Source organism: Anas platyrhynchos, chromosome 11 (genome assembly GCF_047663525.1).
Source record: "Anas platyrhynchos isolate ZD024472 breed Pekin duck chromosome 11, IASCAAS_PekinDuck_T2T, whole genome shotgun sequence".
In the NCBI taxonomy this organism is placed as follows: Eukaryota; Metazoa; Chordata; class Aves; order Anseriformes; family Anatidae; genus Anas; species Anas platyrhynchos.
Window position 1 is genome coordinate 13,836,579 of NC_092597.1, and position 24,446 is coordinate 13,861,024.

At 57.5% G+C, this 24,446-nt stretch overlaps 3 protein-coding genes across 20 annotated transcripts in view; all 3 read left to right on the forward strand.

Annotated features, from left to right (window-relative positions):
- The first annotated feature begins 863 nt into the window (after positions 1-863).
- Positions 864-6,982, forward strand: LOC106016299 (uncharacterized). 13 transcript variants are annotated; one of them, XM_072043327.1, is made up of 9 exons: positions 864-1,308; positions 1,471-1,488; positions 1,683-1,766; positions 1,902-2,366; positions 2,834-3,042; positions 3,123-4,330; positions 4,380-5,360; positions 5,446-5,678; positions 5,756-6,057. In XM_072043327.1, exons 1-6 carry the CDS (start codon positions 1,119-1,121, stop codon positions 3,141-3,143), a joined length of 987 nt encoding a protein of 328 aa, XP_071899428.1. In that variant the 5' UTR covers positions 864-1,118; the 3' UTR covers positions 3,144-4,330; positions 4,380-5,360; positions 5,446-5,678; positions 5,756-6,057. The 13 variants fall into 13 exon arrangements, 11 of the variants coding, with proteins under 11 accessions (XP_071899428.1, XP_071899431.1, XP_038041119.2 ...); XM_072043331.1 differs by lacking the exon at positions 1,683-1,766 and having other exon boundaries at positions 1,175-1,308; positions 1,902-1,919; positions 2,165-2,366; XM_072043330.1 differs by lacking the exons at positions 1,471-1,488; positions 2,834-3,042 and adding an exon at positions 6,066-6,982 and having other exon boundaries at positions 1,142-1,308; positions 1,683-1,757; positions 1,854-1,919; positions 5,756-5,791.
- A 558-nt stretch (positions 6,983-7,540) lies between these two features.
- Positions 7,541-17,966, forward strand: AP3B2 (adaptor related protein complex 3 subunit beta 2). Of its 2 annotated transcripts, XM_038185186.2 has the most exons (28): positions 7,541-7,675; positions 9,491-9,566; positions 9,650-9,724; positions 9,831-9,926; positions 10,012-10,172; positions 10,366-10,432; positions 10,589-10,771; positions 10,922-11,098; positions 11,332-11,429; positions 11,664-11,718; positions 11,874-11,945; positions 12,112-12,174; positions 12,404-12,536; positions 12,618-12,727; positions 12,804-12,980; positions 13,079-13,265; positions 13,354-13,472; positions 13,682-13,793; positions 14,055-14,253; positions 14,328-14,508; positions 14,590-14,644; positions 15,154-15,260; positions 15,347-15,578; positions 15,677-15,761; positions 16,296-16,393; positions 16,492-16,515; positions 17,177-17,315; positions 17,539-17,966. In XM_038185186.2, the coding sequence occupies exons 1-28, from the start codon at positions 7,563-7,565 to the stop codon at positions 17,687-17,689; spliced, it is 3,345 nt and encodes a 1,114-aa protein (XP_038041114.1). In that variant the 5' UTR covers positions 7,541-7,562; the 3' UTR covers positions 17,690-17,966. The 2 variants fall into 2 exon arrangements, with proteins under 2 accessions (XP_038041114.1, XP_038041115.1); XM_038185187.2 differs by lacking the exon at positions 16,492-16,515.
- Positions 17,967-18,252: 286 nt separating this feature from the next.
- The window catches only part of CPEB1 (cytoplasmic polyadenylation element binding protein 1), a 35,169-nt gene continuing 28,975 nt past the window's right edge, over positions 18,253-24,446 (forward strand). For 2 of the 5 annotated variants that reach the window (XM_072043307.1, XM_072043309.1), the window contains exons 1-2: positions 18,253-18,389; positions 22,958-23,135. In XM_072043307.1, the coding sequence (XP_071899408.1) occupies positions 18,375-18,389; positions 22,958-23,135 (193 nt within the window). In that variant the 5' untranslated portion in view covers positions 18,253-18,374. Of the gene's footprint in view, positions 18,390-18,445; positions 18,571-18,742; positions 20,071-22,957; positions 23,136-24,446 lie in introns of those variants that run through there. The other 3 variants (XM_072043314.1, XM_072043308.1, XM_072043306.1) reach the window with 3 other exon arrangements.

Sequence of the window (24,446 nt, forward strand, 5' to 3'; positions counted from 1 at the left end):
GGTGATGGTGGGGATCTGAAGAGGGTGGTGGGGACCCAGGGGACAAGGTGGGGACCAGGAGTGTGTGATGGGGACCAGAAGGGGTTGATGGTGGAGACCAGAAGGAGACTATGAGGACTGGAGGGGAGTGACGGGAACAAGGAGGAGGTGACAGGGACCAGGAGGAGGTGATGGGACCAGAAGGGGATGATGGAGCCTGGGAGCTGGTGGTAGGGACCAGGAGGGGACAACAAGGCTCAGGCAGGGGTGATGGTGACCAGAAGGGCCTGATCGAGACCTCAGAGAGATGGTGGAGCACAGCTGGGGACAGAGGGGACCAGAAAGAGATGGTGGGGACCAGGAGGTGATAACAGAGCCCAAGAGGAGACAACAAGGATCGGGGGACAGGTGATGATGACCAGAAAGGCCTGACTGGCTCTGGGAGGGGATGAGGGGATCAGAAGGGGACAATGGAGACCTGGAGGATTTGATAGTGACCAGAAGATGATGATGGAGCATGGGAGAGGATGGTGGGGACCAGGAGGTGACAGCAGGGACCAGGGGGGACAATGGGAACCGGGAGGGGATGACAAAGATCAGGAGGAGGCAGTGAGGTGCAGGTGGGGATGGTGGGGACCAAGAGCTGGGGATCAGGAGGGGACAAAAGAAACCAAAAGAAGACACGAAGTTCTGGAAGGGGACAAGAGGGACTCTGCTGGCCCCACACAGCCCCTGGTGGCACCAGTGGTAGCTGTGATGGGTTAACGCAGCCACCGGCGCTCAGCCGTGTCGAGGCCAGGCTCCGGTTTCACCCGTCCTTAGCTCTCCTTTACCGGAGGCTCCTTTTCCCTTTGTGCCCCTGCTGTGACAAATGACGCCAGGTGGCAGCGGGCGGTGACAGCTCCCAGATCACCCGTGCTGATCCTTGCCAAAACCCTTGCTGACCCCAAAATAAAACTTTAATGTGGCTCCGGGGCTGACCTGGCCATGAAACCTGGCCCCAGGGGCAAGCGTCTCCCTGGGGACATTCTGGTGGCCATAGGGGGGTGGCAGTACCACCCCGGTGGCCATGGGCTCAGGTCCATCATCAAAGGCGTCTTGTGAAAACCTCACGGTCACCCAAGGAGTTTGCTGAGGAAATGTCTCACCAGGTGGGGACCGTCCCCCTGGGAGGGCCCCGTGTCACTGGGATGGGGCGGGCTCGGTGGCAGTGGTGGGGCCGGTTGGGACAGTCTGGGCACATTCCTGGGCACGGGCACTGCCAGCAAGTCGGGGTCCTGAAGCTTGGGGACTGCAGCAGAACCAGGGGACATCGGAGGAGACCCCAAGGTAAGGGGGGCGCAGGTGAAGCCACGTCCCCAGTGATGGCACGGTGCCCGAGGCCAGGGCTCGGTGCTCAGTGACGTGGCACCACCGAGGGCCTGGGGACACCGCAGTCCCCAAGCTGGGGCTGGCATGTCACCGTGGCCCCCACCATGTCTGTCCTTGCAGATGAACCTCCTTGCACAGGTAGCTGGGGAGCCACCAAGGAGGCCCCTGCACCCTGTCCCCATGGTGTCACCCTGGGGTCCTGACAGCCTGCACCGTCTGTGCTGAGTTTGGGGGCAAGGGGACGTGGGTGCATGGGGAGGGTGCTGAGGGTGAGCTGGGTGCCACCCATCTGGTGACACCAGGGTGGCTCTGGTCCTGCTCTCTCCCCCCAGGTGAGCTCCATGCTGCAGACCCTGCAGGACAAGGTCCCCCCGTTCCTCCAGCCCTGGCACTGGCTGAGCTCCTGGGTGCGGCAGGTTTGGGTGGCACCGTTCAGGTGGGGGGGTGACATCAAGAGACGTACCTTGGTGACGCTGCCCCAAATTTGTCCGGGTCTGGGGCAGGTTGGGTCCCAGTGCCACCGGGGTGACCGTGAGTATTTGTCCTTCCAGGTGAGCAGCTCCAAGCAGGTAAGTGCCAGTATCCACTCCATGTCCCACACCACCCATCCCATCACATAACAGGGCAAACCTGGCTTTTACTCAGCACCCACGGGTGCTCTGGACCTAGTCCACTTGTACTAGCTGCAGATGACTTCCAAAGCCCCTTTCCTGGTCCATGGAGACCCAAAACCACTGCGGGATGGGGACAAGCCAGTGGGTCAGTGCTGCACCCACAGCAGCTGGCTGGAGGTGACACATGGTGGTGTCCCCAGGCAGTGTCAGGAGTTGCGAGCACGGCGGCATTCTTCCTCTGTGAGGGGCTGCTCGGTCAACACTTTGATGTTGTGCCCAACGGGGTGGCAGAGCCTCAGCCTGGGGACCTCTTCCTCTTCCCACTGGCCTCAGGTGGCCCTGGTTGGTGGGGTGCCCATGCTGGTGTCTATTGTGGCAATGGGGAGATCATCCACCTGGAAGGTGAGTGGCGGGGGGAGCATCCCTGCACAAGGGACATGGGGCATAGCATCTCCTCCTTGGTGACACCAACCCTCCTCTGGGACCTCAACCCTATTTAGTGACCTCAACCTTCCTTAGGGACCCAACCCTCCTGGTGTCTCCAGTCCTCCTTGGGGATCCTAACCCCACCTGGGGACCCTAATGCTCTCAATGTCTTCAACCCTCTTTGACAACCCCAACCCTCCCTGTTGACAACAGCCCTCCTGGGGACCCAACCCTCCTTGGGCACCTCAACCTTATTTGGAGCCCAAACCCTCCTGGTGACCTCAATCCACTTCACCACTTCAATGACCCCAACCCTCCTTGGGCATCTCAACCCTTTTTGATGACCCCAAACCTCCTTGGGGACATCAACCCTGTTTGGGGACCCAACCTCCTTGGGGGACATCACCTCCACCCCACAGGCACCTCGGGAACGTCCCCAACAGGGATCGTGGCCAAGCACAGTAAGAGCCACCTCCTGCGGACACGGGGCCCTGCCAAGGTGCTGCGGATGAAGCAGGGGCTGGATGCAGCCACCCTGCAGCAGCGGGCCCAGGCAGCCATGGACGTGGTGCTGGAGTACGATGCTGTCACCTGCAACTGTGTCCACTTCGCTCTTGCCCTGCTGGGGCTGGGCCAGCTTGCTGGGGACATGGTGGGTGCCATTATCCCCAAGCCTAGGGGACCGCAATACCCACCCCGGCTGAGTGTCACTGGAGCTGTCTTCTCTCCTAGATGTCCCCAGAGCTACAGTGAAGAAGGTGGTGATGCGACCTGGGAAGCACGCAGGGCTGGAGCATCCTTCCTGGGCCACCGGCGGGATGTGGGATAAAGGCTGGAGGGTGTGGGGTATGGGCTGCGGGGTGTGGATGTGGGGTGCAGGATGGGCGCAGGGTGTGGATGTGGGTGCTGGCATGTGCCCACAGCTTTTCAATAAAAGGTTGCATGTGAAACCCTGCACCACTGCAGCATGAGGACACCACAGAAACTTGTCTGTTACGGGGACAAATGCTGGCTTTAAGCCCCTCGGCCACCACCTGCCCCAGCGGGAGATGCCCAGCACCAGCATTGGGCTTTTCCACTTTTGCTTTCCTTTCTCAGAAGCCCAACACCACCCCCCCTTCCTGCCTTCCAAGAAAAATGTGGCTGCTTCCTGGTGTCCCCTGCACATAAACTCACCTTTGTCCCTCAGGTCACTGCCTCCTGCCTGGAGGAGAGAGGGCAGAGGAGCCCTGTTGGCATGGGTTGTTCCCAATCTCCCCAGCTCCTTGTGCACCCCCCGCCTCCTCACTCAGAGCAGCAGAAGCAGAAAAGTCTTCGGCTCTGTGTGAACCTCTCTGCAGCAACTGAAATACCAGTGTGTTTCTACCAGTATTTTCATCAAAAATCCCAAACACAGCATCACACCAGCCTCTACAAAGAAAATTAATTGTCTCCCAGCTGAAACCATGACAATATCCACCCTTTATTCCGTGCCACTTACACCATGCTCAGGTCCCACGCTTTCTAAGACATTCGCATTAGCCACCACCCTTTGATTAATACACAAAGATAATTGCCTTAGTCTATGGACACATGCCAAATGTCCATAAAATGTCTGTTGAGTTCTTTTAGTCCATGATTAGCTTCTGTCTGTTATGACAGTCACTCGGGGCAGGAGGGGCAGTGTGTTGCATGGAGCTATTGGATGCCAACGCCATCTCAGGTCAGGTCACTGCTGTTCTTGCACTACTTCTTGCGAGGCCCATCCACCTCAGTCCTATAGTGCTGATACAGGAATTCCTATAATATGCAACTCAGATCAAGGCTTACAACAATTTAAAGGCATTTCCACTGCAGTCCTCACCCCTTGCTCTTTTGGACCAGGCCGTAGGGTTGCAATTAACTCCAACCCTTGTCCCTGCTCCAGCCTGGGATTTTCCTTTGGCCACAGTCCCTTAGGGGTGTACCTGTTCTGGCGTGGCCTTATCTATGTGCCACAGTCCCTTAGAGGTCTACTTGCTGTGTCATGGACTAATCCATGGCTGCAGATGCTTCAAGGTCTACCTGTCCTTGTGTGGATTTTTTTGCGTGGTCACAGACACTTCAGGGTATGCGTGCTGCCATGTGGACTCATCCACAGGTGACAGTCCCACTGGCTTGAGCTCAGTCTGAGCCCCAGGATGTCCAGCCAAAACCACAGCAGCTGCTTCAGGTCTCTGTGGGCTTTCTTCTGGGGACTTGGTCAGCTCCCACACCTGTGGGAGAGCTCCTGGGCTGCTTCATGCCCATGAAAGGGTTCCCGAGGGAGGAGGAAATGTCCATGTGGCTTGGGAAGGAGGAATCAGCAGAAAGGAGCAGCCCTGTGGCACCTCAGGGTGGGAGGTGACAACAGCCTTTGGCCCATCTGTTTCCATGTTAGGAGCTGCAGGTACCAAAGGGCATCAGGACAGGGGCAGGATCGATCAGGTGTGCTGAAAACCAGCCCTGCAACCAGTGCTTGCAAGGGTAAAGTGCAGGTTGGGGACCATCCCTGAGAACACAGAGAACCACAGCAGGACAGCCTGGTGCAGGGTAGCCCCTCAATGTGGGCCTGAGGATGTCGTACAGTGCCGTGAGTAGAATGATTTGGGATTTCTCGCCTTTCCTCGTAGCGCTTCTGCAGGGGATGTGCTGTCCTGGGGCAGGGTACACAACAAGACCTGCACTGGCAGTGTTTTGGGGCAATGGGGACCACTTCTACCCCATGTTGAAGCTGCATCTTCCCTTTCTCTCCTAAGCATTTTTCCAGTAGAGCAAGTGAGGCAGCCGGGTTCCTGTTCGAGATGCTTATGCCTTGGTTCACAGCAAATTTTGAAGAGCTGCCGGAGGAGAGCAAACTGCAGCCCGGGGATGTCCTGCTCTTCCCTTTACAGAACAAACCTGTATTTCTCGCACAAATCTTCAAGCATGCTGCCGTCTACTGTGGGGATGAGGAGATCATCCACTTCCAGAGTGAGCTCATGCTCCCCATCTTCTGTTCAGGTCACGGCAGTGGCCAGTGAAGGCACATGGTAATAGCCAGCTCTTTCCTTTCCAGACACAAACGATCATGCAAATGGAGGACAAATCTGCAAGGAAGGCCTCCATGCTACGTTAAAGAAGAGGGGGAAATGCCAGACTTACAGGAAAAAGGCTGGGGTTGACCTTGATGCTTTCCAGAAAAAAGTCCGGAAGGTGATGAACAGCACAGCCCAGTACAGTCTCACGGGAAACAACTGCATCCACTTCGCACTCTACCTGCTGGGCTTGTCCGATTTCTACTCAGAGGCAGTGAGTATGGAGACAGGGCAGCGCATGTGCAGTGGGCCAAACGCGTCCCCAGACAAACGGACATCTTTTTCCTGCAGGTTAAAATCAAGAAGAATGACAGCCGTGGCAGTAGAGTGAGTATTTGCATGAGTGTCACTGCTCCCTCCAGGGCTGGGTCTCCAAGGAGGGCTGGAGTCCATAAGGAGGGATGCGGTTCGTAAGGAGGGCTGGGGTCCCCAGGGAGATTTGGGTTCCCCAAGAGGCTCCTGGTCCATAGGAACGTCACAGAATCATAGAATATCCCAGCTTGGAAGTGACCCACAAGGACCACTGAGTCTAACTCCTGGCTCCACATAGGACTATCTAAAAGTGAAACTGCATTTCTAAATGCTTCCTGATCTCTGGCAGGTTCCGTGCAATGACCCTGAGAGACCCTGTTACATGTTCTGACCACCCTCTCTGTGAAGAACCTTTTTCTGACACCCAGCCTGACCCTCCCCTGTTCCAGCTCCATGCCGTTCCCTCGGGTCCTGTCGCTGTCCCCAGAGAGCAGAGCTCAGCACCTGCCCCCCTGCTCCCTTCGTGAGGGAGCTGCAGGCCGCCATGAGGCCTCCCCTCAGCCTGCTCTGCTCTTGGCCCTCAGCCGCTCCTCACGCAGCTTGCCCCCAGACCCTCACAATCTTTGCTGCTCTCCTTTGGACGCCTTCTAATGGTTTTATGTCCTCCTTATATTGCCTGGGTCCCCAGGAGGGTGGGCCCCCAAGGAGTTACTGGGGTGTCCAAGGAGGGTGGTGGTCACCAGGCCGCTCGTGTTCCAGGGGAGCAAGCAGAAGGTGTGAGGGGGCGGCTAGCGGCCCGTTCCCCTCCATGTCCAGGGCAGCCATGTCCCTTTGTCCCCACGCTTTGTCTTTCCACGCATCTGCTTCCTGCAAATCATGACTTTTTGGGGGTGTCCTTTCTATTTTGTTTTGCGCTGGATCATTTCAAAGACACCACTCAGCACCCTCTGCGCGGGAAAGAAACATTAATCAGCTGCTTTATTAATTATTTCCACCTAGTCTGCTCATATTTGCTGCTTCATATCCTGAGTGATTGGGTGAAGTAACTGCCCAGATGAAAGTCACTATTTCTGTCTTAATGAAAATATGAAATAAAAAATGTTAAAATGTGGAAAAAGAATAGAATTTCTGAATTGTCTTCAAAAAATGATGATACCCTGAATGCTCTGAAAACACTGATTATTTGTTAATAGCAATGAGGCTTATCTCTGAATAGTGTTACTTAATCTGTAAATAATAAAAATAACAATGGTAGTAATAATATTAGTAGTAAGAAATGACAATAGTAGATGATGATAATAATAGTAAATAATAATAGTAAGTGATAACAATAATAGTAAGTGATAATAATAATAGTGATAGTGATGATGATGAAAATCACAGCGAAGATAATAATAATATTCTGAATCATAATAAAAATATCCTGATAATAATATCCCAAATAATGATATCCCAAATAATGATATCTCAGATAGTAACAAGTGTCCCAAATAACAAGATCCCATGCGATTGGCTCTTTTAAACTGCAGGACTGGGGACCACCTCATTTTGGGGGAGCAAACCCATCCTTTTATTATATTTGGGGAGGGGGGGGAGCCACGTGGGAGCATCCCCCAGAACCACACGGCCCCCGCTACGCCAAGCATCCCCCAGGGTGCTGCGGGTGCCGCGGGTGCCGTGGGTAGGGTGGGTGCTGTGGGTAGGGTGGGTGCTGTGGGTAGGGTGGGTGCCGTGGGTACCTGCTCTCCCCGGTGCCTTTAAGCAGTGGTGGTGGCCGTCCCCGCACGACGCTGACATCAGTGCCGGCGTCCCCGGCCTGCGCATCCCAGCCTGCGCCAGCACCGCCATGGCGGCCAGCCCGGCCTACGGCGAGGAGAAGGGGGGCTCCTCCAGCCTGGGGGAGCCCGAGTACGGCCACGACCCTGCCAGCGGCGGCATCTTCGCCTCCGACTACAAGAGGTGGGGATGAAGGGGGGGGGGGGGTGGACGCGGGGACACCCTGGGGACAATGGCAGCGGGCTGGTGGTGCCCCCCACCTTGGGATGGAGACGCGGCTTTGGATAAGGATGGGGACGCATTGCTTTTTGCAAAGGCCACCAGGATGCGGCGGCAGTTTGAGGGGAAAAAGATGGGTTTTGGAGCAGGGATGGGGGGGAGGGAGGGAGAGAAATCTGAGATCTGCTGCGGCATGGGGGGGCTGCAGGTCCCTGTGCCCCCCACCCATGGGGGGGCATGGGGTGCGCAGGGGTGGTGGATGTCACCTGCGTCCGGCAGCTGCTGGGAGGGCATGGGGATGCAGAACAGCGGGGGGGGAGGGGGGGACGGGGAGGAGGCAGTGTAAAAGGGGAAAGCGGGCCTCCTTGTGTCCCCCTCCCGAGCCCCTGCAGCATCCCCCATTCTGTCACTGTCCCCCTGTCCCCCCCACCCCCCCAGCAGTGTCACGCAGCCTGGCAGTGTCCCTTACCCCAAACCCCTGCAGCATTCCCCACGCTGTCACCACCCCCCCTCCTCATCCCCTAGCAATCTGGCAATGTCCCCCACTTTGTCACTTTCCTCCCTGCTCCAGCAGTGTCCCCCACTCCGCTACTGTCCCCCACTCTGAGCCCCTGGCAATGTCCCCTAGCCCGGCACTGACCATGCTGAATCTGTCACTGTCCCCGTGAGCCCCCCAGGTGCCCCCCCCAACACCCATTTAGGACACCCACATCTGTCCCATCCCCTTGGGGATGTCCCCACCTGCAGCTGAGCCACTGGAAGTCCCCAGGGAAGCATGTCCCTGCCATGTCCCACTAGGTGTGGGGCAGGAGGCACTTGGGACCACGAGACCCCGTGGTGGCCTTCTTGGGTTGACACTGCAACCCAACCCAGCCAAGCATCAGGTTTCAGGAGGAGGAGCGGGGCCACAGCCCTGCCACTGTCCCTGCTGTCCCCAGTGCCACCCCTGGCCGCAGCAATGCTCTCACTGCCACCCGTGCAGAAGCTGCTGCGGCCAAAAACAGTGGCAGGCGGTGACGCGGCCGAGGAGGTGACCAGCCCAGTGCTGGCCACGGAGGCTGGGCCACCCACCTGCTACAGCGCCCTGCGCGCCGACGAGCTGCGGCCACTGGCTGTCCCCAAGGATGAGGTGGCCACCAGCACCGAGCAGCCACCGCGGTAAGACCCCCCCAGGGAGCCCCCCAGGGATGGTGGCAGCAGTGGCTGGGGCTGAGCATCATTCCAGGGGGCTTTGGGATGCAGCATGCCCCAGAAGGGTGTCACAAAATGCTGGGGCTGGTTTGGTGCAAATCTGTGCTCTTTGGGGAAAATTGCTGTCCCTTGGTGATGATGGGGCTTTTGTGGGTGGATGCAGACTTGCAGCCCCCCCCTCCAGTTTGGTAGGGACAGATGTGCCTTATAAAAGGGACATAGATGGCAAACAGCCTTATAAGAGGTGACAAAGGTGACAAAAGTGCTGGATTTGACCATTCCAGGGCACTCTTTCTTAGGGTGCACTAGCACATCTGTACCACCATGCCCAGGAGGGGGCAAGGAATGTCCAGCTGGTGGCCAGGATGGGGACAGAGCTGGTGGCCAGTGCCATGCCAGTCCCTTCAGTTCCTTTTTCATATGGCTGTAACCCAACTCCTGCCCCATCAATATTGCACAGTACTGGAGGGTCAGGTTGCTGGCACGGCGCAGGCATCACTCCCACTGGATAGGGCCAAAAAAAGGAATAAAAAGGAATAAAAATGGCTAAAAACAGCCTATGGGACTTTCCATCCTGGTACGGTGCAGGCACGATGATCTCAAGGAGATGCTGGACAGCAACAAGGACTCTCTCAAGCTGGAGGCCATGAAGAGGATCGTGGCGGTGAGCTGCTGCATGCCGTGCCGTGCTGTGCCGTGCCATGCTGTGCCAGCCACCCCATGTCACACTGCTCCTTCATTCCCTAGATGATCGCCCGGGGGAAAAATGCCTCTGACCTCTTCCCAGCCGTGGTGAAGAATGTCGCCTGCAAGAACATTGAGGTGAGGTTGCACCCATGGGGGTCCTTGGGCTTGGGATGCTCCCTGTTTGGGAGGGTTTTGGGGGTGCTTGGGGGTCCCTGCCACCTTGGCCAACTCCACCCTGCAGGTGAAGAAGTTGGTGTACGTGTACCTGGTGCGCTATGCGGAGGAGCAGCAGGATCTGGCCCTGCTCTCCATCTCCACCTTCCAGCGAGGACTCAAGGTGGGCATCCTGGATGCTTTGGGGGGCAAAAGGGGAGGCTGCGAGGCTGTCCCAGCTTGCTGCAGCAATGCCTATGTCCCTGCAGGACCCCAACCAGCTGATCCGTGCCAGCGCGCTGCGTGTCCTCTCCAGCATCCGCGTACCCATCATCGTACCCATCATGATGCTGGCCATCAAGGAGGCCGCATCAGACATGTCCCCATACGTGCGTAAGACGGCTGCCCATGCCATCCCCAAGCTCTACAGGTAACGGGGGGATGCCAGATGGCTGCTGAGAACAGGGACAACTCATTGAAGGCTTTGTGCGTCTTTCTGTTGCTAAATTTTGGGAATGCAGACCCTGGTGGGGGAGGTCCCAGCTGCTTGGTGCCAGCAGGGGTGGAGGAGTTGGGGGGCTGGATGTATTCCCACCCGCACCAATCCCACTCTTCCCTCACAGCCTTGACTCGGACCAGAAGGACCAGCTCATCGAAGTCATTGAGAAGCTGCTGGCGGACAAGACCACGGTGAGCAGGGCGCCATGTCTTCCCTCCCCCAAAATGTGGGGGTGCTGATGTCCCCACCAAGCCATCCCTCATGGGGATGTCACCATCCCCACCAAACCAGCATCCCTGTGGAGATGCCACCACCCCAGTGAGCCACCCCGAGCTTTCCCTCCGCAGCTGGTGGCCGGCAGCGTGGTGATGGCATTTGAGGAGGTCTGCCCCGAGCGCATCGACCTCATCCACAAGAACTACCGCAAGCTCTGTAACCTGCTCATCGACGTGGAGGAGTGGGGTCAAGTGGTGATCATCAACATGCTGACCCGCTACGCGCGCACACAGTTCCTCAGCCCCAACCAGAACGTGAGTTTGGGAGCTTCAGGGTGTCCTGGACACCTTGGGGTGCCCCCGGCCACCTTGGTACCAGGGATGTTCCAATATCGTGGTGCATCCTGTTGCTCTGCCACTGTGGTTGGGGTGGGGTGGTGGGGTGAAGGTGAGTGCTGCTGGCAGGAGTCCCTGCTGGAGGAGAGCGCCGAGAAGGCTTTCTATGGCTCTGAGGAAGAGGACACCAAGGATGCCAAGGCGGAGGCAGCCTCATTGGCCAAGCGCAAGCCCTATGTCATGGACCCTGACCACCGCCTGCTCCTGCGCAACACCAAACCCCTGCTGCAGAGCCGCAACGCTGCGGTGAGCCCCAGCCCTGTCCCCAAGGCCACCAGTAGTGTCCAACCTAGGCTTATGATGTCCCCACCAGCCAAGAAGCCACCAGGGTGTTGGGAAAGTTTTGAGGGAACCTCCAGTGGTAGAATTACCAAGGGCTGGGTTTCCTCTGGGTATTGCTGGGTGGGACAGTGGGGGACACAGCTGTCCCCTGGGATGTCCCCATGACCACTGTGTGACAGGCAGGTGTCTCCCCGCAGGTGGTGATGGCTGTGGCACAGCTCTACTTCCACCTGGCACCCAAGGCAGAGGTTGGTGTCATCGCCAAGGCGCTGGTGCGGCTCCTGCGGAGTCACAGGTCTGTGGCACCTGGGTTTTGGTGGTCTCCCACCCCACAGAGCATGGCCAGTGGGACCCATGGGGAGCCCCAAGACCCTGGGGAAAACTCCTAAAACTTCCCAAACCAGACAAAGGGTGGGAGCATCATGGTAGCATCACCGTGGTGGTGGGTCCTGCTCCATCTTCATGGGGACATGCTGGGAGGGAGGTCTGGCCTGCCCCACTGATGGCAGTCCCCTCTCTGTCCCCACAGCGAGGTCCAGTACGTTGTGCTGCAGAACGTGGCCACCATGTCCATCAAAAGGCGGGTGAGTCTTGGCCCTGGTATGGGAGGAGTCAGCCCTGTTAACTCTGGAGTGGAATGAGGGCTGGCTGGCAGCTGATCACCAGGGCCACCTGCCCATGGGTGGCCTTGGCATGGTGGGAACATCAGTGTCACTGATACCGCTGGCTCTCCGCACAGGGGATGTTTGAGCCCTATCTGAAGAGTTTCTACATCCGCTCCACAGACCCCACACAGATCAAGATCCTAAAGGTGAGCTGGAAACACCTGGCAGGACTCATCACTGGTGGCTTTGGGACTCCATGGAGCTCTTCCCCATGGAGCAGCTATCTTCCATGTTCTGGGGACAGGAGGACACTGTGAATCTGGTGTCCCTGGGACATGTCTCAAGCTGACAGTCTTTCTCTCCTTCCTGCAGCTGGAGGTCCTCACCAACCTGGCCAACGAGACCAACATCTCCACCATCCTGCGTGAGTTTCAGGTATGCTGAGACCCCAGGCAGACCAAGGGTGCAACTCTGTCATGGCTATGGATGCCAAAACACCTCCTTGGGGGGGGGGAAAGAGGGGAATGGATGGAGGAGAATCCCACTGGGAGGAGAGGACTGATGTGCTAACCCCATGGATGGCTCCAAAAAGCCCTGATGTGTGGCCACCACATGGGGGGGACACCTGGTGCTGGCACAGGGGTGACGTGCTGTGCCCGCACAGACCTACATCCGCAGCATGGACAAGGACTTCGTGGCAGCCACCATCCAAGCCATCGGGCGCTGTGCCACCAACATCGGGAAGGTGCGGGACACCTGCCTCAACGGCCTGGTCCAGCTCCTCTCCAACCGGGATGGTGAGCACTCATGGCGGGGGTGAGACGAGGGCTCCATATCCCTCAGGGAGGACCCCGCTGAGGCCAGGTCTCTGCTCACAGAGCTGGTGGTGGCCGAATCCGTGGTGGTCATCAAGAAGCTGCTGCAGATGCAGCCGGCTCAGCACAGCGAGATCATCAAGCACATGGCCAAGCTCACCGACAACATCCAGGTGGGTTGGGGCATTGCGTGGCACCCAGGACCAGAGGGGGTGACAGCGATGCCACATTCCCGAGGGTGTTTTGCAGGTGCCGATGGCACGGGCCAGCATCCTGTGGCTGATTGGCGAGTACTGCGAGCACGTGCCCAAGATTGCACCCGATGTGCTGCGCAAGATGGCCAAGTCCTTCACCAACGAGGAGGACATCGTCAAGCTGCAGGTCATCAACCTGGCAGCCAAGCTCTACCTGACCAACTCCAAGCAGGTACCTGGGGGCATGTTCCTGGGGACACGGTCCCGTGGCCTGCCTCAGTTTCCCCAGTGGGAGGAAAAGGCCAGCCCTGAGTGTGCCCCTTGGTGCAGAGCAAGCTGCTGACCCAGTACGTGCTCAACTTGGCCAAGTACGACCAGAATTACGACATCCGCGACCGGGCTCGCTTCATCCGCCAGCTCATTGTGCCCACCGAGAAGAGCGGGGCCCTCAACAAATATGCCAAGAAGCTCTTCCTGGCCCAAAAACCCGCTCCCATCCTGGAGTCCTCCTTCAAAGGTACCCACCCTGCTTGCACAGGGGCAAGATGTCACCCTGGTGCTGCACAGCTGGCCCTGAGCTGCCACCACCTCTCGTCCTGCCATAGATCGGGACCATTTCCAGCTGGGCTCCCTGTCCCACCTGCTCAACGCCAAGGCTGTTGGGTACCAGGAGCTGCCGGACTGGCCAGATGAAGCCCCCGACCCCTCCGTGAGGAACGTGGAGGTGCGTGGGCAACCCGGGCTGCATGAGGGACTATTATGGGGAGGTCGCTGTGGTCCTGGGAGAGCCCCAGAAGGGGCACAGGTGCTGCTCAGCTGCCCCATGTCCCCTCTCTGGTGACCACGCAACTGTCTGTGGGCAGGAGCAGGATAAAGGCAGTGGTTTGGGATCCCACCCATGGGTGAAAACCCTGACAAGCCCTGTGCCTGCAGGTTCCCGAGTGGACCAAGTGCACCAGCCGGGAGAAGAGGAAGGAGAAGGTGGAGAAACCTTTCTACTCTGACTCAGAGGGCGAGTCAGGGCCCACCGAGTCTGCAGACAGTGGTGAGGACCTGGTGGTGCCACCACGGTGGGGCACCAGGCGGGGGACACCATGATGAGGACATCCCATCATGGTGGGGATGGGGGACGTGGAGGGATCTGGCAGAGGGAAGCAGGGATGTGGGGGGAGATATGGGGACGCTTTAAGGCATCACGGGCAGCTGTGGGGACATGGGACACAGCAGAGGGATGTGGTGGGACACAGCGAGGAATGGTGGAGACGTGGAGGGACACAGCAGCACGGCTGAGTTGTGCTCCCTGCAGAGCCCGAGTCCGTCAGCGAGGAGAGCGGCAGCAGCAGCAGCTCCGGCAGCTCCAGCTCCAGCAGCGAGGAGGAGGATGAGGAGGATGAGGAGGAAGGCAGCGGGGAGTCAGAGGACAAAGAGGAGGAGGAGGAGAAGAGGAAGAAGAGGAAGGAGAAGGGAGGCCCCCAGAAGGCCTCCTCCGCGGGGAGTGCGGGCAGGTACCCCAAGGAGGCTGCGTCCCCCCCGGCTGAGCTGGTGTCCTGGCCTCCCATAAAGCCTCCTCTGCCTGCAGCCCCAGCGAGGAGGAGGAGGAGACTGAGGGGAAGAAGGCCAAGAAGGCAGCAGGACCTCAGGGGAGGAAGGGCCGTGCAGAGACCTCGTCAGAGGAGGCCAGCGCCTCCGAGAGCAGCTCTTCAGGGTCAGACTCTGGCACTGAGGCACCAGCCGTGGTGGAGGCCAAGCGGAGGAAGGCGGTGAGGACCGGGCTGGGAGGGAGGCCAGGGGGACCCCGGCCCCCCTGCTCACCCCTCCCCATCTCTCTGCCCCCTTTGCAGCCCCCCAGCAGCAGGGCCGGCCCCAAGGAGATCTCCCTGCTTGACCTGGATGACTGTGAGTGGCCACAGGGGACATGGGATGGTCACAGTGGTGGCTTTGGGGAAACTGAGGCACGGACACCTGGGGTGGGGAGCTGCAAGGCTGTGTGGAGTCTCTGGGTGAGCAGGAACAGGGGTGGGGACTTGGGGGTTGGATGTCCCCTGTCCCATGAGGATGGCTGTGGAGCAGATGGCTGAGCCACCAGGGCTGTCCCCATGGGATTGTCCCCACATGCCTGCCCTGTGGGTGGCATCTGAGGGGCTTCCCCCCTGCAACTGTGCCACTAGGACTGTCCCCACATGGCTGTCCCCATGTGGTGTCCCCATGAGGCTGTCCCAAAGGAGCTATAGCACTGAGGCTGTCCCCATGTGGTGTCCCCATGGGGTTACACCACAGAGGCTGTCCCCATGTGGTGTCCCCATGTGGTGTCCCCAAGGGGCTATGGCAATGAGGCTGTCCCCATGCGGTGTCCCCATGGGGCTGTGGCTCATCGGAGCTCTGTTAACCCTTTCCTCTCACCGCAGTCACTCCCCCACCTCCTCAGCCCGTCCCCTCCACCAGCATCGTCTCCACCAGCCTGGTGACCGACCTGGAGGGCCTCACGCTCACCGACACCTCCCTGGCACCTGCCGTAAGTGTCCCTCACATCCCCTTCTGGGGCCCCAACACCCAACGGGGTGTGCTCGGTGGCCCACATCGTCCCTCGGTCCCTGGCAGCTGATGAGCCCGGCGTTCGGTGCGGTGAGGACCTACGAGTTGCTGCACCGCATGGCGGGCGAGGGGCTCTCGGTTGAGTACTGCTTCAGCCGCCGGCCCTTCCCGGGGGACCCCCACATGGTGGCCGTCCAGATCCACATCTCCAACAACACCGACGCCGAGGTGAAGAGCCTGCGGGTCAGCGAGCCCAAGCCGCTCTCGGGCATGAGGATCCAGGAGTTCCCCGAGATCGGTACGGCCCGGCCCGGCATGGCACTGGTGTTCGGGAGGGATGGGGGGGGATAGCCCGAGGAGGGGAGGTGGGACATGGTGACAGCCGGGTGCTTTCAGAGAGCCTGGCGCCCGGGGACACGACCAGCGTGGTGATGGGCATCGACTTCTGCGACTCCACTCAGGCGGCCAACTTCCAGCTGTGGTGAGTGCCCAGCGCCAGGAGGAAGGGGACAGGGTGGGGGTCCCAGGGATGGGCACCGACGTCCCTCCATGGGACATGGAACAGCAGGGGACAAAGGACAGCAGGATGAGGCGCTAGGGGCAGAAGGGTAGGGCATGGGGTCCTCCAGGGCACTGGGGAGAGCTGGGTGGGCACTGGGGGACAAGGGACAGCAGCACAGGGCATGGGGAGCTCCAGGGGACAAGGGACAACAGGACAGGGTATGGGGAGCTCCAGGGGACAGTGGGACAAGTACAGGGTTTCTCCAGGGGATGGGGACACCAGGATGCACCCCAGGGGAGGGGGGACACTGGGATGGACATGGGGTGCTCCAGGGGACAGTGAGACAGGCACCAGGGGACAAGGAGGTGGCAGCAGTCCCAGGTCCAGCCTGATGGGTTCCCTATTCCTGAGCCATTTTTTGCCTCAGTTTCCCTCCAGCTGTCCCTCTGCCAGAGGCAGGGGGAGCTGGGGGTGTCCTCAAGCGCATCCCCTCTGACCTGCCTGTGTCCCCAGCACCCACACGCGTCACTTCTACGTCTCCATCCAGCCGCCGGTGGGGGAGCTGATGGCCCCTGTCTTCATGAGCGAGAACGAGTTCAGGAAGGAGCAGGGTGAGTGAGGGCAGGGGTCGGGGCGGGGGGGCACCCACTGTCCCCACGGTGGCACTCACTGCATGCTTTGTCCCCCTGCCACCCGTGCCGTGGCGCAGAGCACCTCACGCGGCAGGGCAAGGGTAAGTGGCAGCTCGGCTGGCCCTAGAGTAGCTCCCCTCGTTCCCTTCTGGGCACCGGGGTGCCCCAATGAGGTGTGGGGGCAGTGGGACACCTCCAAGTCCTGTCCTGCCCCACAGTGCCGCAGGGCTGCACGGGGTCCCCAAACCCCTGCCCAGCACAGGACCCTCATGTCACTGTGTGGAAAGTGACGGGAACACCCTGGCCTTCTGTCGCCACGTTCCCGGAGCAGACGGGGTCTGTGGTGAGCTGGAGATGGCTGGGGTGTGCTCAGGGCACCGTGGTACCTGGCTCCATCACCCCACAACGCTGCTGCCTGGAGGAGCCTGTCCCTAGGGACGTGGCTGCAGGCTGATGTCACCAGGCACAGTGACAGGGACAAGCCCAGAAAGGGTTGTGGAGGAAAGGTTTTTTCCCAAATTCATCTCTGCCAAGCTGGAGAGCAGCAAGCAGGACAGCATGTGGATGAGGCCACACAGAAACCATAGAAACAAGGTGGCCTGGGACAGAGCTCAGCCTGGGGCAGGACAGGAGGGGACAGGAGCCAGGGCTCGATTTGGGGACAGCAAAATGGGACCTGGTGGGGATACGACTGGTGTCAGCGGTGGGCGCGGGGTTGGGTGCGTGGCCGGAGACAGGCAGGGGCTCTGCTGCCCGCTGCAGGGAAGCTCACGGGCATGAGCGAGATCACAGAGAAGCTGACGTTGCCTGAGAAATGCCGGAGCGACCACGCCATCGTCCAGCAAGTGACCTCGGCTGCCAACGTGGGACGTGTGCCCTGCGGAGCTGACAATGAGTACAGGTAACCAGGCACCCGGGGGCACCTCAGCTCCCTGGGGACTGTGCCACGCCATAAGGGCAAGGAGCCTGCAGGAACCTGCCCCCAGACCCACTGTGACAGTGGCTGCGGGTGGCAGACACCTCCCCAGTCCCTACAGGAGCATCCCAGGGGCTGGCGACAGGGGACAAGGGGGGGGTGACAGAGGAGCACCACTCACCCTGACGCCCTGTTTGCTGGCGGGCAGGTTTGCGGCCAAGACGGTGACCAGCGGCAGCCTGGTGCTCGTCACCCTGGAGCGGCGCGAGGGAGCCGCAGCCCAGCTGACCGTCAACAGCGAGAAGATGGTGATCGGCACCATGCTGGTGAAGGACATCGTCCAGGCCCTGGCGCAGTGACAGGGCCCTGCCACACACACCCCCACCCTCCCCACCCCACCCCACTCCCCCAAACCCTCCCTGCCCCTATTCCGGGGTTCTTCCTCACCCCAGCACTGGCGGTGGGACAGGAGGCGGTGACACCCGGGCTGGTTTTGCCTCTGTGAAGAAGGAGCAGGGTAGGATGGCCGCTGTGCTGCTCGGTGAGGACACGCTGGCTCTATTCCCTCACCTCACGCCACAGCCACCCGCTGTAACCTTATTTATTATGGCCAATAAAGCTCTCCTCAAACCCGCACCCTTCTCTGTGCTGCGTGTATAGGAAAAAAACGTCTTTTTATAGGAAAAAAGTCTTTTTATAGGAAAAAAATATTTCTTTATAGGAAAAAAATATCTCTTTATAGGAAAAAAATGTCTCTTTAAAGGAAGAAAAAGGCTTTTTAAAGGAAAAAAATGCCTCTTTAAAGGAAAAAAAAGTCTTTCCCCTCACAGCAACTCGGTGAGGTGTCAGAGCCCCCACCCCACCCCCCCCGCCCTGAGGAGCCGCCCAACGGCCGCCGGGCGTCGTGAGGGGGCGCGAGGCGGGCGCGCGGGGCCGCGCCGCCAGCGCGCATGCGCCGCGCCCGCGTTTAAAACCCCGCCGGGGGCCCGCAGCGCAGCGCTGCCGCCAGCACCCGCCCCCCTCTCCCCGCCCTGTGCAGCGCCCATGGCGTTCCCGCCGGTGAGCGAGTGAGCAAGCGCGCGCCGTGCTCAGACGGCTGCGCGCGCGGCGGGCGGGAAGCAGCAGCAGCAAGGAGGGAGGGGGGGAAGGGGCGGGGCGCAGCGGCGCGCGGGGTCCTCCCTCCTCCTTCCCCTCCTCGCCGCCCCCTCACGTGGCCCCGCACGTTGGCGGCGCGCGGCGGGTGAGCGCTGGGCGGGAAGGGGCGCTGAGGAGATCGGGCGGGAAGCGCGGCGCTGAGGGGGCTGCGGGGGGGGGGAAGCGGGGGAGCGCTGAGGCGAAATCTTCCCCCCCCCCCCCCGCCGCTTGCCCCTCAGGGTCGCCCCCCCCTGAAGGGCTGTTGGCTGTCGTGGTGTCGCTTCGTGGCTCGAAGCCGCTTTTTGGAGGCGGAGGGAGGGCAGAGTGGTTGGGATTTGGGGGTAGTTTGTGCCCTCTCCGTGCTCCTGCACCTGTGTGGGGTGTTCTCCAGGCTTTACGTCTTATTTTTTATCACCCAGCGAAGTTCAGTGCTCGTTGAGGCTGCTTGGGGGGTAGGGTAGCGGTGTGGTGGCAGCTGTGGGGGGGAATGCTCTGGGGAGGTCAGGGCTCGTGTCTTATAGTCCCGAGCCTTATTCTCTGTTGATATCCTTCTGAAGCCTCTGTTTGGGGTGCTAATTGTTTCTAAATAATCGTTTCAAAGTATTCAGTTGAGGAAAATAAAAAAACAAACACCAAAAAGGAGGTGGTTAGCAGTGAAACTTCCTTCAAAACAAGGATTTTGGCTAAACTGGTGTAATTCCGAAGTCAGCACTCCCACATAAAAGTAAATCCAAAGAAAACTTTCCCAAACGGGGCTGTTTTCCAGGCAGATGTGTTCGAGGCCCTCTCCATGCGAACCACGGAGCAGTTGCTGAGGTGCAGCCCCACTGGTGGGGAGTGCTCTGGACAGCCCCTGCCAGCCCTGTGCAGGGTGAGCTGGGCAGGCTGAATTGCTGCTTCGTTAAGCAGTGTTAATTGGTAGGAGCAGTGGCCTCAGAGTAGTGCTTTCTGTTGGTGCACCTGACTTTGGTTTGGGGAGCAAAACATCTCAGTAAGAGACTTCTAGAGCTGCTTTTGATTGAAGTGTAGAGCTGTCTTGATTTAGTGATGTAGAAACTGATGCTATTTTAGCAACATCTTACATTTTCAGGATTCAGGGCCCTCTCGGCTGAGAACCCCTTCAGGCATCAGCATGATGCTGCCTCAGTGGGATTTCTGTGGAAAGCATAACGAGTCAAGGCTGAATCGCAGCTGAGGTGGACGAGCTTCGCCTGTTCCTAAGGAGCTAATGCACATCTCAGTTATGCTGGCAGCTGAGCTGTGTTTAATGGCTTCCCTCAGGATTAGGATATCCTAATCCTGCATGCTGCTGGGGGTGCTGCCTGGCCCTGGGATTTCATTATCTGCTGTTTAAATGCTAGGCTTCCACCAGGTGTGTCTTGTTTCCACTTAGATATCTTTAGTGGCTTTTGCTTATGTGAGCAGGCATTGTTCCATGGACTGAGCTGCAGCAGGTCCGTGTCTTGTGGGTGTCCTGTGTGGGATCTCCTTTAAGTGCAGCTGCAGTCATGGTTTTGGGGGGCTGATAAGACATGAACCCCAGGGACCTGATGGCTGCAAGTACAATGATGTTTTGGCTGCCAGCTTCTGGATGCAGAGCAAGCAGGTGAGGTGGCACATCATCTGTCTTTCTGCTGCTCTGTGGTGGCAGAAACTTCTAGCCTTGTTTTGCATCAAGCCAGGTGCTCCCAATCTTGCTCAGGTGGCTTTTGTTTGGAGTGTGGTGCTACAGGTGTCTGGTGCCTGATGGTCCCTCCTTGGGGCTTCAGAGCCTTGTGGTGCACTGGGCACACATCTCTGTGCCTTGCTGAAGGCAGAGGGGGGTAGCCTCAAGCGTGGGCTGTGGCTGTATTGCTGTGGTGCAGAGGACATCCAGAGGAGCAAGAATATTGATGTATTGCTCTGGTCAGCAAAGTCCTTCAAGATGGAGTGTTGAAAGCTAATCCTCACTGCATTCAAGAATGCTTCTTTGCTTAAAGTGAGAAGGGAGCAGGTCCTGGAGCACGCAGCCTCAAACACGTTTCCCTGTGCTTTGGTGTTAACCCCTGGTGAGACTAAGGGATGTGGATGTTTTCTCCAGCTATGTATTGTAAATTCCTTTTGTTCAGCAGCCTGTGTAGTCCAGTTGTTTGGACCCTGCATGCTTCAGAGACCTGCAGAGCTCTTTTAAAGGAGTATTTTTGGCTTGGGGGGCCAGGGAGGTGGGTGAGCTTCACTAGGGAAGATGCAGAGACACGAGCCACTGCCTACGCAAAGCGTTGGATGCCAGCTCTGAAGTCGGTGGTGCCTGCAGTATCTCTAGGATATCCTTCAGTCTTCAAAGTTAAAAGCTCTTTAAGTAAAAGGAAATTCCGTAAAAATGCTTGGCCATCCTCTTGCTGTTTTCTGTTCTTGTTTGTGGCAGGACTGGTGCTGCCAGCTGTGGGAAGCATCAAATGCTAAATGAGCAGGAATGGGTCAGGCATCTGGTTTGCCGCTGGAGTTTATTTTTGTCTTGCTAGCACAAACTCTGAGGAAGAAGCTTTGCCTTCTGCTCTAAGAGGTTCTGTAGCAGTAACATGAGGAGAATGTGGCATTTCACACTTGTGCCAAAGCAGCCTGATGCGGCACTCTGTTTTATTAAAGATGACTGGCAATACTTTCTTAAATTGAGCTTCTGTACTCCTCAGCTGCTTTTTATAAAGATGACCTAAAGCTTGCTCTGCCTGTTTACTCTTGCCTGAAGCTTGCTTTGAGCCCTACCTGTTTATTCTTGGCTTGTAAATGCTCCTGTGCTGTGCTGACAGAGTTCCAGGGCCTTATCTGAGGGTGGGCTGGGTCTTAACAGACAGATAGCCCAGGCAGTGATGCTGAATTAGATGCAATAATCTTAAGCAGGCTGAAATCTTGAATCAATTGCTTGCCTCTGCACAGGAGTTCGCAATTCCCTGGCTTATTGCTGCCTCCTCCAGGACAGGGGCTCGTTTGCTTGCAGCTGACTGAGATGTGGAAAACCGAGCATACTTCATGGCAGTGAAACTGCTCACGAGGTGGGGAACTGGGAGTCCCGTGCTCAGGCTGGGCCAAGTTCCCATTGCCATGTGAAATTTGGTTTAGGCTTGCCTCTTGCACCCTGTTACAGGCCACGCACTGGAAGGATCAGTATGGGATCATTTGAGGAGGAAAACCAGCTCGGTGCTTCAGGCTTGCTGCTGGGTGAAGCAGGAGCATGGGGAAGGCAGGCCCCAAGTTGTCAGGATCACATCCAAATGGTGGATGGATTAAACGGCTCCTTGACAAATACAAATGGCCCAATTTAAAGCTATAGGCTCTTGTGTGTCTTGGAGTAGCAGAGGCCTCGTTTGCCAGCCTAGCTGTGATTCAGTTCTTTGAATTTGGCTCCAGCTAGATTTGCTTAATGGCAGGGATTCTGGTCCAGAGGCCAAAACCGGAGTGGCTGTGCCTTCCTGCGCTTCTCTTTAATGTGCGTCTTAATTGACGGCAATACTGCTTGCTCAGCGTGTTCAGGAGCAGGCTTCTGCTGCAGTAGCTTTTGGGTGGCGGGGAGACCTGCCTGTGGTCCAAAAATGCTGGTTGGAGATTGTTTAGTAGCTTCTAGAGTGGCAAGGGCTCAAGTGCTGTGCAGCTGCACTGAAGCAAGCCTGGGTGTGGAAGTGGCTCCCAGGCAGAGCTGGGGAAGCAGCTGCTGCTGCTGGGGCTCTGGACTGGCACCAAGAAGCAGGAGGGTTTTGCTCTTGGCATGCAGAAGAAGCTTTACTGAGAGCTGTGGCTTGTAGTAGGATGGTCAGACCCAAAAAACCTTGAAATGGGTAGGTCAGTGCGGGTGGAGGATGGTGATAAAGCAGAGCTGTTGTTGGGTAACCCCTTTCTGATAAGGAGCTGCTAACTAATGAGAAGGCTGGGATTCATTTCACCTTGCCGAGTGACACCTCAGGGCTTTGGGGCTGTTTGATTAGCTGGGAAGCCTTGTTTTTTCCATAAGCCTGGAGTGATTGCGTGGCTGCTGACTTGGCTTTCCCAAGATGTTGTCCAGAGTTCCGAAATGAGAGCAGTGAAATAAGCCATACTGTGTGTGGGGGGGAACCCCTGTGGTGTCAGGTGGTGGCTGCCTTGGCTACGAGTGTCCCCTGGTGTCAGGATGCTGATCATGGGGAGAAGGAGCGTGGTCTGTGCTGTGCAGGAGGAAGACAGAGAGCTTGTGTTAGCAGCCCAACAGGTTTGGGTGCTGTGGCTCCTGGTCTAAAGTTCACCCAGCCTTGGTGAGCTGGTGCCTGCTTGTGACTGGGGCGGTCCTGGTCAGGTGTGCAGTGCTGACAAACTGCTGACCCTTTTGCTTAACCGTTTCTTTAGTGCAAAGAATTGTGCCTGAACCTTGCGAAGACCTGGAGCTAAAGCTAATATGAGTGTTGGAGGCAATCCAGGCTTTCCACAATGTGTTGAAAGTAAGGTGGTGGGTAGGGTGCTTGACACTAATGCTTGTTCTTTCTTAACAGAAAGAAGATACTGGGAGGAGCATAAAAGACTGCTGGGATAGCCCAGATGCCCCTGCTCTTTCCACTTGCAGCAATGCAGATATATTTCGCCGAATAAATGCCATGCTGGACAACTCTTTGGATTTCAGTGGAGTCTGCACCACTCCTGTCACAAAAAGCAAACGTGACATCTTGCCAGGTGACGTGTTTGGCTGGGTTGGAGGCGAGCTTGAGGGCCAGGGGTAGGATGGGGGAGTTGCTCAGTGGGACCTGGCAAACATGGTATGCTCCTTGGTGTGGTGGCTGGCACCTGCTTGTGAACAAAGCTTCTTGAAGTTGGGTCTAATGCTTTTTTGGTGATGGGGGGGCTTTGTGAGCCTGAAATGGATAACCCAGTGTTTTCTGGCAGTGTGGAGGTGCCTGGGAAGGCTGGCTTCATGTTCCCCCAGGTCCTGCGTGGGCAGGATGTGAGCTCTTGTTGCCTGACCTGTGTGTAATGTATCATCTGCCAGCTGCTTTTGGCATAGGTGGTTCCATCAGTAAAGCAGTCTGCCTCTCCTGGAGGCAGGATTAGTCTGTTGGTGGCTCCTATGGCTGATCCGCTGCATGCATTAAATGCAAAAGCCTTTTGAATAACCGTGTTTGGTTTACTACAGCGTAGTTAATCTTGTGTTGAAGAACACACAGAGCAGTGCACGTAGGAGAAAACTTTCAAAGAGGAGCTTGAGATTATGCAATTGGTACCGCAAGTTCCTGCTTTGTGCGGGCTGAGGGCAGTGGGAATATTCTGCTGCCTTGCACTTGATTTGCCTCAAAACAGGAGGCTCTGTGCCAAAGCAAAGAGTACTGGGTCCAGACTTATTTTTATGTAACTGAAGGACGTGCTTTTGTCCCTTTACAGTGGGTGAGATCTGCCAGTAAATGTACCTGCCCAGAGCCTGATATTCCTCTTGCCAGTGCACTTCTGTGCCAAGGATTTGGGTTCTTGAAAGAGATTTGCTGTTGCTCCTCCAGCCTCTGAATTTATAGGGTCAATAAACACTTCTCCCATTATTGGGAGCAAACAGACCCTTGGGACTGGTCCCAAAACAAAGTGGGAAGTAAAGGGAAAAACCTCACCTTGCAGGCCACTGCAAGCTTTCTTTGTAGCTGCTTGTGCCGGTGGGTAGCCTCAACCAAACAGTCACAGAAAGCTGCAAACTGGTTTCTGGACACCTTGTGGTCAGGTTGGGCACTTGTGTAGTGCAATGTTGTGCTGGCCTAGTGAAATGACTACTACCAGATGACTTCCAGTGCAGCTTAATCTCCTGCGTATTGAAGGCTTTTAGTGCTGTGGACCAGGGGCTGATCTGGCCATGTGATCCTGTGCTGACACTGCAGAAATTCTGGAGGAAGTGAATTGTTCGCTTCTGGGTATGGATCTATACCGAGCATTGCTTGAAACATGGCAAGTAAAACAGTTTTGGAGGATATGCTGTGAACTTTTAAGCAGTTGCATAGAGAATATTAA

Bases quoted from the DNA above. Each gene is read 5' to 3' on its own strand.
- LOC106016299 (XM_072043327.1), top strand. From the start codon at position 1,119: ATGTCTCACCAGGTGGGGACCGTCCCCCTGGGAGGGCCCCGTGTCACT. The intron at 1,767-1,901 runs GTTTGGGTGGCA...TTGTCCTTCCAG, and splicing joins TGAGCTCCTGGGTGCGGCAG to GTGAGCAGCTCCAAGCAGGT. The intron at 3,043-3,122 runs GTGGGTGCCATT...CTTCTCTCCTAG, and splicing joins GCCAGCTTGCTGGGGACATG to ATGTCCCCAGAGCTACAGTG.
- AP3B2 (XM_038185186.2), top strand. From the start codon at position 7,563: ATGGCGGCCAGCCCGGCCTACGGCGAGGAGAAGGGGGGCTCCTCCAGC. The intron at 15,579-15,676 runs GTACGGCCCGGC...GGGTGCTTTCAG, and splicing joins CCAGGAGTTCCCCGAGATCG to AGAGCCTGGCGCCCGGGGAC. The intron at 16,516-17,176 runs GTAAGTGGCAGC...TGCCCGCTGCAG, and splicing joins CCTCACGCGGCAGGGCAAGG to GGAAGCTCACGGGCATGAGC.